Genomic DNA, 14,052 nt, shown 5'->3' on the forward strand with positions numbered 1-14,052 from the left:
CGAGCCCGGGTGAATGGTGATTGCGTTTGCCAGCGGGCCCTGTCGCCTGCTTTCTTGTCTCCTACTCGTGCCAATGCGCAAGTGAACGCCACGTGCCAACCAAATAGGGCGGTCCCTTGGTTAGTAAAAAATAAGCTGGTTTGTTGCCTGACTTAGGCTGGGTGCTAGGCAAGTTTGTGGGCTGGAGTGGATTGACTGACCCCAGCCTATTTTGACTGGGTGCTAGCACACTTCCCCTCCGGTGGAAGTGCTCTTAATTAGTGTGTGGGAAATTTTATTTAAACCCATTTAACCTATTTATACACCCAACTTACTCTTTGCACCCATTTGATTTTTAACTAAATTATTAATATCTCTTTAAACCCAAATTTAATACCTAATATACCCTCATAAACCCAATTCAATATGTAGATTTATTTTTACACCCATTTGAACAGATGTAAGATTGATTTTGAACAATTGAATTTTGAACTGATGTAAGATTGAAATCGAAGAAGAAGACTAAGAAGATGGAGAGAAAATGGGGGTTTGGGTGTGAGTTTTGGAGATTGATTTTGGGTTTAAGCTTGGTTTATGTGGCGATGTGCGGGTTTTATATGATGGTTTTGGGTGCATTGAAACCAATTCTGTCGCCGGAGATGGTGAGAAATGTTGGTGAAAAATCTTGGGTTGTGGATGATATGAATGGCAGCTGAGGTTCTTGCAGAAAGAGATGCATGGTCTTGTTCCTGGGAGCAGTAGCGGAGCCAAGGTTGACTTACCTAAAAATGAAATCCTTTTTACTTTACGCTCTGGATCGAGTTTTTTTTGTCGAACCCGTCGAATGCCATCTGATCGTCTAGGCATTCAGAGGAGCAAAATGCAGTTAGTTATCTGCACCATCAAAATTTCAGGTTGCATGTTAATGCAAGTTTTAAACCCCGTTGTTTTGATGCATCTAACAAATAAGGAAAAGTGTAACATTTCAGCAAGTTGCTAAAAATGCATAATATGCAGGTGTCCATTACTTATCAGTCAAAAACAAATTTCTGTACCAAATTTCTGTACCTAATTTCTGTACCTAATTATATATACTATTGGCTAGCAACAAATTTTTGTACCTAATTTCTTAAAATAGATTAGACTAAAAACATGGGGATAATATGAATGGCAGGCTGAGGTTCTTGCAGAAAGAGATGCAGGGTCTTGTTCCTGGGAGCAATAGCGGAGCCAAGGTGAGGGCAATGAGATTCCTTGACCCCAATAACCTTGTGCCGACATCCCCAAACAAGAAGAAGAAGAAGGAGCTTGGTAAGTTGTGCGATGCGCGTAAGGTGTTTGAGGAAATGTCTGAACCATGTGTGGTTGCGTGGAATGCGATGATTGATGGGTTTGGGAAGAATGGGGATATGGGTTCTGCTGGTTTGCTATTTGAAAGCATGTTAGAAAGGGACGTGGTTTCATGGACAAGCGTTATAAGCGGGTTTGGGAGAAATAGGTGTGGTTGTTGTGCTGGAATCGAAATGGGGGTTTGAATCTTTGACTCGAAGTGCGAATTTGATCAAGGGAATGAGAGGGGTGACATTGTGCTTGCTGATGTTTTTCGGGGTTTTTCGTAGGGGTTTTGGGGTTCTGCAGTTAGGTTTCGGCATTGGATTTGAAGGGGGATACTAATGGGTGGAAGAGCTGGGCGCTTGTGGTGGTGCAAATTGTGGTGACTGCAACTTTTCTCGTGCTGTTGATGCTCTACAATGCTGCTGCGAATACGGTGTTGTATATGTATTGCCGGGCTGTGAATGGTGAGCTTGCCATGGAAATTGCAGAGGGGTTTGCTAGGGAGTATGCGAGCTTGCCCTTCGACAATGAAAAAGTCCTTCATGTTGTTTTGATTGCACATGCTTGACGAGGAGCTTGAGGTCAGTTAGTCACCTTTGTGATTGCTAGTTCATCAGCGTCGAACTTTATTTGTAAATAGACTTGTAAATACAAATGATGTTGCTTTATTTTCGTGTTTTGATGATTGTGGCCGCAATTAAGCTCTCATCAGATCAGATTAAAAGTTCGAAACCAAACTCTTGAGAAAAATTTCTATACATGGCATGCCATCATTGCCATGCCTGGCTCCTTGCCGGCCTCACAAATGAATTTAAAATTAAAATCACAGTTGATGACGATCAGAGCTTTCTTGTGTTAGCCGGGGCAGAGGAAGATGATTGAATTGTACGAATTTCACATTCACGTTTTAGTAAGTAGAATGAGATTTAATTTCAAACGGAGAATAGAGTTTACCAATAGTCTTTACAAGAAGAAAAACCATGTTTTAATCATCTTCAAGATCCACAACATCATTAGTGGCTCCATTCACTAGCCCTCGAAGTTGCTTGAATTGATCCACACGCCCCTAGTATTTTGAGTACAAGTTTTTCACCCTAATATCATTGCTCATTTGACTCTTTTTGTGCCACATGGTAGAAACTGGTGGCATAGGGCGACCTTCACACAAATGTACCTACAATACACAAAGTCATCAATCAATTTAGAGTTATCAAATATGATAAAATAAATACATATGTAAAAAGAAAAAACATATCTTATACCTGGATAAAAAAATGATCTTCAGTTAGATAACCAATGGCAACCTCATGTAGGTTAGTATCACCTGATTGAGATGATGATTCTAGAGTATGGAAGAAACGTAATGCATTGTGTCATGCTCAAGTGTATCAAAACCACGTTATAACATGTTGCAATTATATGCCCCATATCTGGCATGGTCAACCAACTATACTCTGGTGCAAAACCATCTTCAAAATAATCAAGTGCTCGCTCAATCTCCGCATACAAACTATACCTCATAAGTTGTAAATTGATCAGTACAATCCACCACACATTCTTGTCCAACCTCGTTGCCTCGATCAGAGGCATCATTGAATTCTTGTTGCTAAAAAATAAATGACAAAATTATGATTACAATAAAAAACCTTCATGTTATGATTAAAAACAAATGGACAAGTAGCTACATTGATGTAACTGGTGTTTGGGGTGTAGTCAGACTACACCAACGGAGAAGAAAAAAAAAACATAAAAACAGAAGAAGCAATCCTTGCAATATTTGCAAGTAAGACGATGCCATGATTTTGGGTTGACTGGGAAGAAAAAATAATAATATAAAAAAGAAGAAGCAACTGATGCCATCATTTTTTGTTGACAGAGAAGAAAAATATATAATATAAAAAAGAAGAAGCAACTGATGCCATCATTTTGGGTTGACAGAGAAGAAAAAAATATAATATAAAAAAGAAGAAGCAACCGATGCCATGATTTTGGCCTGATAGAGAAGAAAAAAAAAATATCTGCAAGTAAGACTTTTGGGTTGCAGAATTCGTATTTGGACTCTTAGTTTGCGCCAATAGTGATGCCATGATTTTGGGGTGTAGTCAAACTATACCAACAGAGAAGAAAAAAAAATATAAAAACACAGAAGCACCAAACGGAATAAGGTTCTTTGGAGTGCAGATGGACAGGGAAACCGATTGCATCAATTTATTGTTGCAGAAAGATAAACAAACCATCTAGGATTGATTGAAAAAAAATTATAACCAAAATACTCATCTTCTAAATTCTAAAAAATTGATATCGAACGAACAAAAAATTCATAAATTGAGTCATATCTTGATTGGAGGATTCAAAACTTCAAAATCATCATCCATCAATAGAAAAATTTATTTTTCTCTATGAGAGCTATTAGGGTTTTAGCCAAAATGAAAGTAAGATAAACAAATAATGATCGGTTCGTATTGCTGTTTGACGAAGCATATGTCAGACAAGAATGATCAGTTCGTATTGTTATTCGACGTAAGTAAAACCCTTTACAGAAAAAAAGGGACAAATTAACCAAAAAAATATAGAGAAAGATGCAATTCAATAAAAAAAGGTGAGCAGGATTTGGTACCTGGGTTCTTCTTCTTTCTCTTCTATCTACTACAAAATGTGCAAGCACTGGGGAAGAGAAGAGACACTTGCTTCACCTTCTTCGGTTTTCTAGGGTTTTAGCTAGTAGGGTTTAATTATAGTGTTTGGGTTTATTGATAAATTTAAGTTTTATTATTAATTTCATTTTGTACTTAATAGTAATTATGCAATAGGGTAAAATAGACAATTAACATTCAAAATTTTAAGTTGGGTGTAAAAAGAGGTTGCATGAGTTTAAATAAAATTTCTCTTACCGTGTGCATAAGGAAATCGAGTTTTGCACACCTTTTTTCTTCGCTGCACCCCCGGTTTATTTTATAGAGAAACCTCTTAGTTCCATCCAAGGAAGAAAATATCGGTAATATCGGAAATATCGGTAGTCCGAAAACACGGAAATATCGGGATAATATCGATATCGATAAAAATTACATGGAAACCACGGAAATTGTAAGAAAAACTTGGAAATTTTTAATGAAACTTTGTAGGATGTTTATTTAGTCAATTATCTATTAGTTTATCACAAAAAATTGGAAGGAAATGCATTGCATGATGAATTTAACTGATTTAAGTTGATTATATAGCGAGCTGGCAAACATTGTGAGTGTAGAAAATATGTAGTAATTAATGAAAGAAGTTTAAACACACCATAATCATTTATATATAATTAATTAGTACAATATTTGGAGGTTTTATTTAGGATATTAAAAAAAAAAAAGGGAGTGAATAAAATGATGAAGAATAATGTGCCGAATTTGACAATTTAAATTTCTTACACATAAGCATGCGTCTAGGCGTTGAAGTTCCAAATTATAGTATATCAATTAACAATTGAAAATCAATACATTGAATAAGACTAAACTTTAATTTGGATGCCGATTATGTTTTTTCAAGTTGATATAAAGTAAAAGTATTGAATTTTGGAAGCCAGGATTGTGTCAATTGAATTTTGGGCGGCGTGCAAGGTATCAATCTCTTCGTCTCTTCGAGGGCTACAACTTTCCTTTTTGTTTCACTCAATTTCGTTGCGTATTGAAAAAGTTATACTCATTTGAATCTTACCCAGTTTCCGGCGACCTCAGTAGCTTTCGAGGCAATTTTCGGCCAAACCACAATGAGTCAGATGTCGTGTGAGGTACCATTCTCTTCGTCTCTTCGAGGGCTACAACTTTCCTTTTTATTTCACTCAATTTCGTTGCGTATTGAAAAAGTTATACTCATTTGAATCTTACCCAGTTTCCGGCGACCTCAGTATCTTTCGAGGCAATTTCCGGCCAAACCACTGCGAGTTGGCCGGTTTGCAAGGTATCAATCTCTTCGTCTCGTCGAGTAGTACAACTTTCCTTTTTGTTTCACTCAATTTCGTTGAGTATTGAAAAAGTTATACTCATTTGAATCTTACCCAGTTTTCGGCGACCTCAGTGACTTTCGAGGCCTTTTCCGGCCAAAACACGACGATTCAGACGTCGTTTGAGGTACCATTCTCTTCGTCTCTTCGAGGGCTACAACTTTCGTTTTTGTCTTGCTTGATTTTGTTGAGTTTTGACAAAGTTATGACCGTTTAAAGTGGGTGTAAAATTTCGGCCGAAATTTTGATTTTTTCTCCCATTAGGCGAGTCCCACATCGCCCATGCAAGGAAGTGAGCAAGCCATTTTTCCTATAAAAACCACACTCCCCTGTTGAGATATCCAAAGCATGTTTGGTCTTTGGGCCATGATCAAGTGAAGTATGTGTTGATTTTACTTAACATATTTAAGTATTTTTTTAATAAAATATTGTGATATTATCGATAATTTTAAAAATATCGTAATATTTTGGATATTATTAATAATATCGTGATATTTTAACGAAAATAGGTTGGATAGTTAAAAAAATTTCGGAACTCCAAAAAAACGATAATATCGGCGAAATATCGCTGATATTATCGATTTTTTCTTCCTTCCATCCAACTACATGATCACCTATGATCCAACGGCACTAGTTTGATTGCAGTCTTTGTCCATTAATATTTAGTTCATTAGTGAAGATAGAAGCCTGTTTAGTGAGATTAACTTTATTCGTATGAAATATTTTAATGTGGGTGGCAGTCAGGACAATTAGGACCAGCAAAGAACAAACGAATTTTCACTGCACGGTTAAAAACGCATGTAATTCTACGGAGAGGTTGTCGACTTGCAAATGTGCAGAGCAGCTGCCTCCGCTGCAATCTTTGGCTGCGGCACAGGGTCTTGTAGGTCAGGACTGATAGGAAACATATGACACTGCATAATCTTCCATTAGTTGGTCCACGAGCACAAGGGCTATTGCAGCTTCCATCATTGGCAAAACTGCGCCGTTCCACCATGTAAAACATATGTAATCAGGGACGAAAGGTGAAAGTATGAAGTTATGAACACGAAGATGACGGATTTGATTAATGCAAATTTTTCTATTAAATACCATAGAAGACCAATGCACATTCCTCAAGGATCCGTCTCTTCTTTTTAGATGAAATATATCTTATAGCATAAAAGAAAGGAAAATGAATTCGAAATTCACTATGGTTTGGTCAGTTGTAATTTGCAACTGGAAGGACCGCTATGCAGAAAAAAAAGAATGTACATAGAGAATGATGCATGAGAGTTCACATATCATTCACAGATGCACCTCGCGGAACAACACAAGGATCATGACGACCACGGGCTGCTAGTTCTCTCTTTCTTTTGATCGTCACTGTATTCTGCTTCTTCTGCACCGATACAGCAAAATCACCACGACGGATCGGTGAAACGTTTGAAATGTCATACTACAAAACGAGGTACTATGTATGCAGAGCTGCGATACTAGTATATAGAGTATATATATGAAGAAGTGTCTCAGGGATTATTACTTTAACTACAATAACATTCTGAGTTTTAGTCTGCAGTTCACTTTTAAGGGAATGATACAGCTTGGAAATTCAAATGGCTTGCTACATGACATTTTAAATTGATATCCGTTATCGCACCTGATCAAGTGTTAAGAGTGTGATGATCAACCAACTCGTCGGGAAGCATAACCTTCTGAACCAGTGAAACATAATCAAGGACCTGAAAATGTGACAAACATTTAGAAATTGTAAAACAAAAATTTCAATCAGTAAAACTAAGTGTTGCTGATACTTTACAGACAAACTGTTTGCCCTAATGTCACTGAATCTATTGCTAAATCTAATGGAAATGTTAAATGTGCCATTTCCTATGCAAATGACATGTGACTAACATGGTGGAAACAGGTGTTGTGACTTTCAATAATAGATCCGAGTATGAATCAAAGATGATCTGATCCAAATCCGACCTGTTTACAAATCTAGGTGGGGGATGGGTGGCTCAACCGCCACTCCTTTTCGTTTTTAATTTATCAACTTTTTTCCCTAAGGTCTCAAATGAACAAAATGAATACGCTAAAACAAATATAAAGGGTAGTTTGATATATTGTTAACAGCGGTTTGGGTGTCTAAAGAAATCCAAATTTTGATTAGGCCTCACAGTATTACAAATGCAGTGATTGGGCCTCCGACTTAAGGCCGGCCCAAACTGAAATTGTAAGGTATCCATTTCCTGGCCTGCAACAAGGGAGGGAGGAAGGGATTCAATCGTAATTCTGAAATTTCACCACCTATAATATTGCGCAGCGCCAAAGCCCTAGCACCCCTCTCTCTCTCTCCAAAATCCTCAATCTTCTTCCATCTTCTAGGGTTTACGAAATTTAGGGCTAAATCGTAAATCGGAAAGGAAAGCCTCTCTCTTCGGATCCTATCCGACCTTTTTAGGATCCAAGTGATAGGATTTTGGGGCGTTTTTGCCGCCGTTAGGGTTTTTGATTGATGGGTACGGAGAGGAAGAGGAAGGTCAGCTTGTTCGACGTGGTGGACGAGGCTTCCATCACATCGGCGAAGATGAACAAATCGAACGGCAGCGGAGGAGCTGCTGCCAACCAAAACGCTGTGAACAGTCTTATCAATCGGTGGACCGGGAAGCCGTACTCTCAGAGGTACTATGAGATCCTTGAAAAGAGGAAGACGTTGCCTGTTTGGCACCAGAAAGAGGAGTTCTTGCAAGCTTTCAAGGCCAGCCAGTCTCTCATTTTGGTTGGTGAAACGGGTAGCGGTAAAACCACTCAGGTTCGTTTCTTCAAACTTTGTTACTGTATTTTTCGTCTATTTTGTAGCATGAAATATGTAATGGAATTAGAAGCTGAATAAAAATTCGAACTTTGTAATGCATATTATCAAAAAAATAATGTTTTGTTGATTAGAAACTCCATAAACAATGGCCTTACATGTTTTGATTTTTTGCAAAATTGCAATAGGGTTATGCTTTTCCCTTCTTGTTAATTTGAAATATTGTAGCTTTTTGTGGTGTTGAGAGGGAGAATACAGTGGCATATTTAAAACCCCTGTAGTCCAAATTATTTGTGCATTGCTTTTTAAATCCAGTTGTCAAGCTATGCAACAATGGTTAAGCTTAAATAGCGGTCTTGTGTTTTACACCGTAATGATGCATATGGGAATTAATTCTGTATTGGGGGTCGATATTACCCGATGCACCTCTACAATTTTTCTGAACCACATTTGTCACCCTTGGCCGAGTACCATAATATCATTTATGGCAGTGCCATTAACTAATTAGAATGTAAACGTATGTAATTATAGGCCCTGTATAAACGATTTGGTTGAACTTTATATTTCGTGCCACTTTCTCAACACAACTAGGTGCCTACTGGAAATTTAAAGAAACTGGACACTTTATATTTTTTTTTCTGGTAACATTAGGACCAAAGCCAAAATTATGGTAGAACTAGATGGGGCCTAGCCATGCTTTTTCTGGTCTTCCTGGATACACCACAACACAAAATCTGGGTGAATGTGGGATAGGGCTTTATAAATCATAGATTATGCTCTATAAACCTGTTAGAAAGTTGATTGTGAGATTATTTTATCTTCTCCTCTGTATCGTTCTTGCTGAAGGTCATGTAAAGAATGAGAATTGTTGAAATTGTCTGACAATGGCAATTGTCTATGTACTTCTCTTTTACAGATTCCTCAATTTGTTTTGGAAGCTGTCCATTCAGAATCTTCCGATAAACGCAAGAAGATGATGGTTGCGTGTACCCAACCACGTAGAGTGGCTGCAATGTCAGTATCCCGTCGTGTTGCTGAAGAGATGGATGTAACCATTGGAGAAGAAGTTGGTTATAGCATCCGTTTTGAAGACTGCAGCAGTGCCAGAACTGTGTTGAAGTAAGCTCAACACCTTTTCTGCTCTTTTCTATTGCTGTATCATTTCTGCTCAGACCCTAGGGAAAGACATGTTACTTACAGGTTATGCATTTTGTGTGGCAGGTATCTCACCGATGGAATGCTTTTAAGAGAAGCAATGACTGATCCACTTCTAGAAAGATACAGCGTGGTAATTCTTGATGAAGCTCACGAAAGAACTTTAGCCACAGATGTTCTGTTTGGGCTTTTGAAGGAAGTGTTGAGAAACAGACCTGATTTGAAGGTGGTTGTGATGAGTGCTACACTTGAAGCTGAAAAGTTTCAGGGTTATTTCAGTGGTGCGCCACTCATGAAAGTTCCTGGAAGGCTTCATCCGGTGGAAATTTTTTACACTGAGGAACCTGAAAGGGATTATCTGGAAGCAGCAATTCGAACAGTTGTGCAGATTCATATGTATGAGACCCCAGGAGATATACTTGTTTTTCTAACAGGAGAGGAGGAGATAGAAGATGCATGCCGCAAAATAAACAAGGAAGTCGGAAATCTGGGTGACCAGGTTGGTCCTGTGAAAGTGGTGCCTCTGTATTCAACTCTACCTCCAGCTATGCAGCAGAAAATATTTGATCCTGCTCCTCCTCCCATAAAAGAAGGTGGAATTCCTGGAAGGAAGATCGTGGTGTCAACAAATATTGCAGAAACTTCTCTGACTATTGATGGAATTGTTTATGTTATTGATCCCGGATTTGCTAAACAAAAAGTCTATAACCCAAGAGTGCGTGTTGAATCCTTGTTGGTATCTCCAATTTCCAAGGCAAGTGCACATCAGAGGTCAGGTCGTGCTGGAAGAACTCAGCCAGGAAAATGTTTCAGACTTTATACTGAGAAAAGTTTCAATAATGATCTTCAACCGCAAACGTATCCAGAAATTTTGAGATCAAACCTTGCAAATACAGTTCTTACTTTGAAGAAACTAGGAATAGATGATCTGGTTCATTTTGATTTTATGGATCCCCCTGCTCCTGAGACATTGATGAGAGCACTAGAGGTCTTGAATTATTTGGGAGCATTGGATGATGAAGGTAACTTGACCAAGCTAGGGGAGATTATGAGTGAGTTCCCGTTGGATCCTCAGATGTCAAAGATGCTCGTAGTCAGCCCTGAGTTCAACTGCTCAAATGAAATTTTGTCAGTATCTGCCATGCTCTCAGGTACTTTATTTTCTATTTTGTCATTGCTTTCTCAGTTGTGTCTGTCTAGGCTCTTATCTACATCAAAGTAGATAAGGTTGGGCTGCATGATTCTTGATTGCATGCCTTTGAGTCTGTTATGTGTACAGACATTTTCTTTTGTGCACACACTATCTTAACTAAAATCTGCATGCTAATGCTTATGCATGTGGTTGAATTAGTACTGTGTCAAATTAGGTTGTCATCAGCAACTGTCTTGTCTGGGTTCCATGCCCCCGGTTGGCATGTACCTATGGATTTTTAAGTAATTGCTGATGCATATAGTTGCAGTTTCTCAGTATTATCTCATGAAGCAAATGGTGTCGTCTCGCCTCTATGCATCTGCTAACGTTCCATGGGCCTCCTCTGTGATAACCAATTTATTTCTTAGTACCCAATTGCTTTGTCCGGCCTAGGGAGGCTCAAAAAGCTGCTGACGAAGCAAAAGCTAGGTTCGGGCACATTGATGGAGATCATCTCACACTTCTGAATGTGTATCATGCATACAAGCAAAATAGTAAGTACATGTATCTGTTTGTTTCATTACTGATTTGAAGTTGATCATCCGGTGTCTTGGTATTAAAATTTATTTCTGAATGGTGTGTAGATGAGGATCCGTCATGGTGCTATGAGAACTTTGTGAATCAGAGGGCATTGAAGTCTGCAGACAACGTCAGGCAGCAGCTAGTGCGCATTATGGCCCGGTTTAACCTCAAGCTATGCAGTACTGAATTCAATAGTCGTGACTACTACATCAACATAAGGAAGGCCATGCTAGCTGGATATTTCATGCAGGTGGCTCATCTGGAACGTACTGGACACTATCTGACAGTGAAAGATAACCAAGTACGTAAATTTACTCTTTACTTTCCATATAGGCCATATGATATTTCCCTTTTTACCCTTATCAGTGTTTGTGCCCGCCTCTTATATGTATGATCTTTGTTCGCAGGTGGTGCATTTGCATCCGTCGAATTGCTTGGACCACAAGCCAGAATGGGTGATCTACAACGAGTATGTTTTGACAAGCAGGAATTTTATCCGTACAGTGACGGATGTTCGTGGGGAGTGGTTAGTCTCTCTCTCCCCCTCTAGTTTCTTTCAATATTTTCCAAATACCCGAATTTAAACTGTGTCCCTATTCTCTCGAGTATATCTGTTTCTAATCTTCCATATTACATGCCTACAGGCTGGTCGATATAGCACCCCACTACTATGACTTGGCGAATTTTCCCCAGTGTGAGGCCAAGCGTGTTCTTGAGAAGCTATACAGGAAGCGGGAGGACAAGGATGAGAACAAAAACCGAAAATGAAGCTCTTGGCCCTGAATCTTCGGAAAGTGCGGAATTATTCCGAGAAACAAAGGAGCAAGCGTTGAGAGCTGGTTGAAATGATCAGATTTCAGCAATTTGCTTCTTTGAGCATCCCAGTTGTCACTGTAATTGGGGAAAGGCCTTGCATTGTCTCTGTACCATTTTTCTTGAATTTAGTTTTCGTAGTCTATCTATAGTTTTGTATCGTACTCACGATTGTCATTTGATCATGGATGTGACGGTATTACACAAGGTTATATTTTGATTTTAATCAATGAAGGTCTATTTTCCAAGCGTAAATGTTGTGGTAGGGTAAATCGGACCTCGTAATCTCAATGTGTTTTGGTCAGTTTCATGAATCTGTTCATCTCATTCCTTGTGGAGATTCGACCCAGCTACCGGCGTTCTGCTTTCGAATGCCTTTCTCTTGCATCGTCTTCCTAAACTCTTGGACGCTGTTCCATGCTCCTCTTTCGCCGTGAATCTTTGAAAGCGTCGAATATCTTGCGGGATGGGCATGTCCCAGTTTGTCAATTTCTGTAGCAGCCAACTCGCCAAGTTCGAGACTTGAATGCAAGCCACATGCACCAAGCAATGCGACCCAAACCACCACATCCGGCTGAAATGGCATCCCTTGTATCAACTTCTCGGCTTCCTCTAGCTCACCTGCTCTCCCATATAGGTCAACCATGCAAGCATAGTGCTCGACCTTTGGTTCAACTCCGAACTTTGCTTTCATGGAGTTAAATAGGATTTTGCCTTTTTCAACCATCCCGCCATGCCCACAAGCCGATAACAGGTTTACAAACGTTACTTCGTCAGGCCTACAACCGCACTCGGTCATGCTCTGAAACTCCTCCAATGCTCTTGTAGCGAGTCCGTGCCTGGCATAACCTCCTATTATCGAATTCCATGTCACCAGGTTTTTCCTTGGCATTGATCTGAAAATGCATAGTGCCGCGCCAATGTCTCCACATTTTGCGTACATGTCAACAAGTGAGGTTGACATGATGACGTCCTCTGGCACACCGAACTTTAAGATGCTCGAGTGAACTTGCTGTCCCAAGACAAGTGAAGAACAACCAGCACATGCATCCAACACGCTTGAAAAGGTAAAATGGTTTGGCCGAGTCCCCGATTTCAACATTAAGAGGAAAAGATCCAAAGCATCCACAAATTTATGGCTTCTCACGTACCCACTGATCATAACAGTCCATGAAACCACATTCTTTTCACTCATCTTGTCGAAAACAGAGCGAGCTTTGTTAACCCTCTTATTGCTGATATAACCATTCACCAGACTAGTCCACGAAACAACGTTCCTTTCCAACATCCCATCAAAAACTGTCTGAGCCTCATGGATGCACCCCAATTCCATGTAACTCGAAACCAAAGCGTTCCAAGACGAGACATCCTTCACTGAAATCTCATCAAACACTCCGCTCAAAGCTACCCGATTGCCCGCATTTGCGTACCCTTTCATCAGCGCTGACCCAACAAACACACTCGAGTTGAGCGCCAAGCGGACTACAACGGCATGAACCTGCGAGACCAAAACATTAAACGCTGTGCCCAAAAACGCGTTGAGTACTATCGAGACAGTGTACTCGTTTGGTCTGAATCCATCTCTTGTCATTTGCAAGAAACATCGATTAACTCCGTGTGGGTTTTTGGCCTTCTGCAAACCCGACAACATGGTGTTCCACGAAACGACGTCTCTCACGGGCATTTGATCGAACAGGTCCTGTGCACTTGGCGTTTGGTCATTTCTCACGCACTCTGCAATCTTTCTGTTACATGACAGAATGTTATAGGATGCAGGGAGACTGGCTGCCGGAAGCGTACAAAGCTGGCGGTAGTTTGTTAGGAGCGAGGTTTTGTCTAACCTGCGCATCACGCGTAGTAAGCTAATATGCTCGGATCAAATTCTCCAACTTTCGGAAAAACATGCGCTGAAATTAGTTCATCACGTACCATGTTGAAGTGAAATAATCCAATGGATAAGATTGAAGTGAGAATTTAATCCAAAGATTGTAGAAAGGTGAAATTACAATTAATTGACCATGACATAAGCTATAATATTTTACGATAATATAATGACAAATTAATTCAAGTTTTACAAATTTTATTTTACGATAAAATAAAATAAAAGTTAAATTAATTAACCATGGCATAAGCTATAACATATGCCAGTAATGAAATCTTCGACATGCATTACATGGCCCGATATGCGTTTTACTAATGTTAACCCTAAGTGAGATTTTAAATTTCTCGTAGAAGAAGATTTTAGGTCCGGCGTATAAAGAGTGAGTGGTGTACGAGGGG

The 14,052-nt window shown here is 39.4% G+C and overlaps 2 protein-coding genes across 5 annotated transcripts; one reads left to right on the forward strand and one right to left on the reverse strand.

The window, feature by feature from the left end:
* The first annotated feature begins 7,599 nt into the window (after positions 1 to 7,599).
* LOC126612564 (probable pre-mRNA-splicing factor ATP-dependent RNA helicase DEAH2) lies at positions 7,600 to 12,027 on the forward strand. 4 transcript variants are annotated; one of them, XM_050281019.1, is made up of 7 exons: positions 7,602 to 8,090; positions 9,007 to 9,209; positions 9,312 to 10,396; positions 10,806 to 10,931; positions 11,022 to 11,260; positions 11,367 to 11,485; positions 11,604 to 12,027. In XM_050281019.1, the coding sequence occupies exons 1-7, from the start codon at positions 7,794 to 7,796 to the stop codon at positions 11,725 to 11,727; spliced, it is 2,193 nt and encodes a 730-aa protein (XP_050136976.1). In that variant the 5' UTR covers positions 7,602 to 7,793; the 3' UTR covers positions 11,728 to 12,027. The 4 variants fall into 4 exon arrangements, with proteins under 4 accessions (XP_050136977.1, XP_050136979.1, XP_050136978.1 ...); XM_050281020.1 differs by lacking the exons at positions 11,022 to 11,260; positions 11,367 to 11,485; positions 11,604 to 12,027 and having other exon boundaries at positions 7,600 to 8,090; positions 10,706 to 10,929; XM_050281022.1 differs by lacking the exons at positions 11,022 to 11,260; positions 11,367 to 11,485; positions 11,604 to 12,027 and having other exon boundaries at positions 7,600 to 8,090; positions 10,714 to 10,929.
* On the reverse strand, positions 11,972 to 14,002 carry LOC126612565 (pentatricopeptide repeat-containing protein At4g16835, mitochondrial-like). Its single transcript, XM_050281023.1, has one exon. The coding sequence runs from the start codon at positions 13,619 to 13,621 to the stop codon at positions 12,092 to 12,094; it is 1,530 nt and encodes a 509-aa protein (XP_050136980.1). The 5' UTR covers positions 13,622 to 14,002; the 3' UTR covers positions 11,972 to 12,091.
* Positions 14,003 to 14,052: the final 50 nt, after the last annotated feature.

This window comes from Malus sylvestris, chromosome 17, assembly GCF_916048215.2.
Source record: "Malus sylvestris chromosome 17, drMalSylv7.2, whole genome shotgun sequence".
Lineage (NCBI taxonomy): Eukaryota > Viridiplantae > Streptophyta > Magnoliopsida > Rosales > Rosaceae > Malus > Malus sylvestris.

Coding starts and splice junctions, on each gene's coding strand:
- LOC126612564 (XM_050281019.1), top strand. CDS start 7,794: ATGGGTACGGAGAGGAAGAGGAAGGTCAGCTTGTTCGACGTGGTGGAC. Junction 9,210..9,311: donor AGTGCCAGAACTGTGTTGAA/GTAAGCTCAACA, acceptor TTTGTGTGGCAG/GTATCTCACCGATGGAATGC. Junction 11,261..11,366: donor TGACAGTGAAAGATAACCAA/GTACGTAAATTT, acceptor CTTTGTTCGCAG/GTGGTGCATTTGCATCCGTC.
- LOC126612565 (XM_050281023.1), bottom strand. CDS start 13,621: ATGCGCAGGTTAGACAAAACCTCGCTCCTAACAAACTACCGCCAGCTT.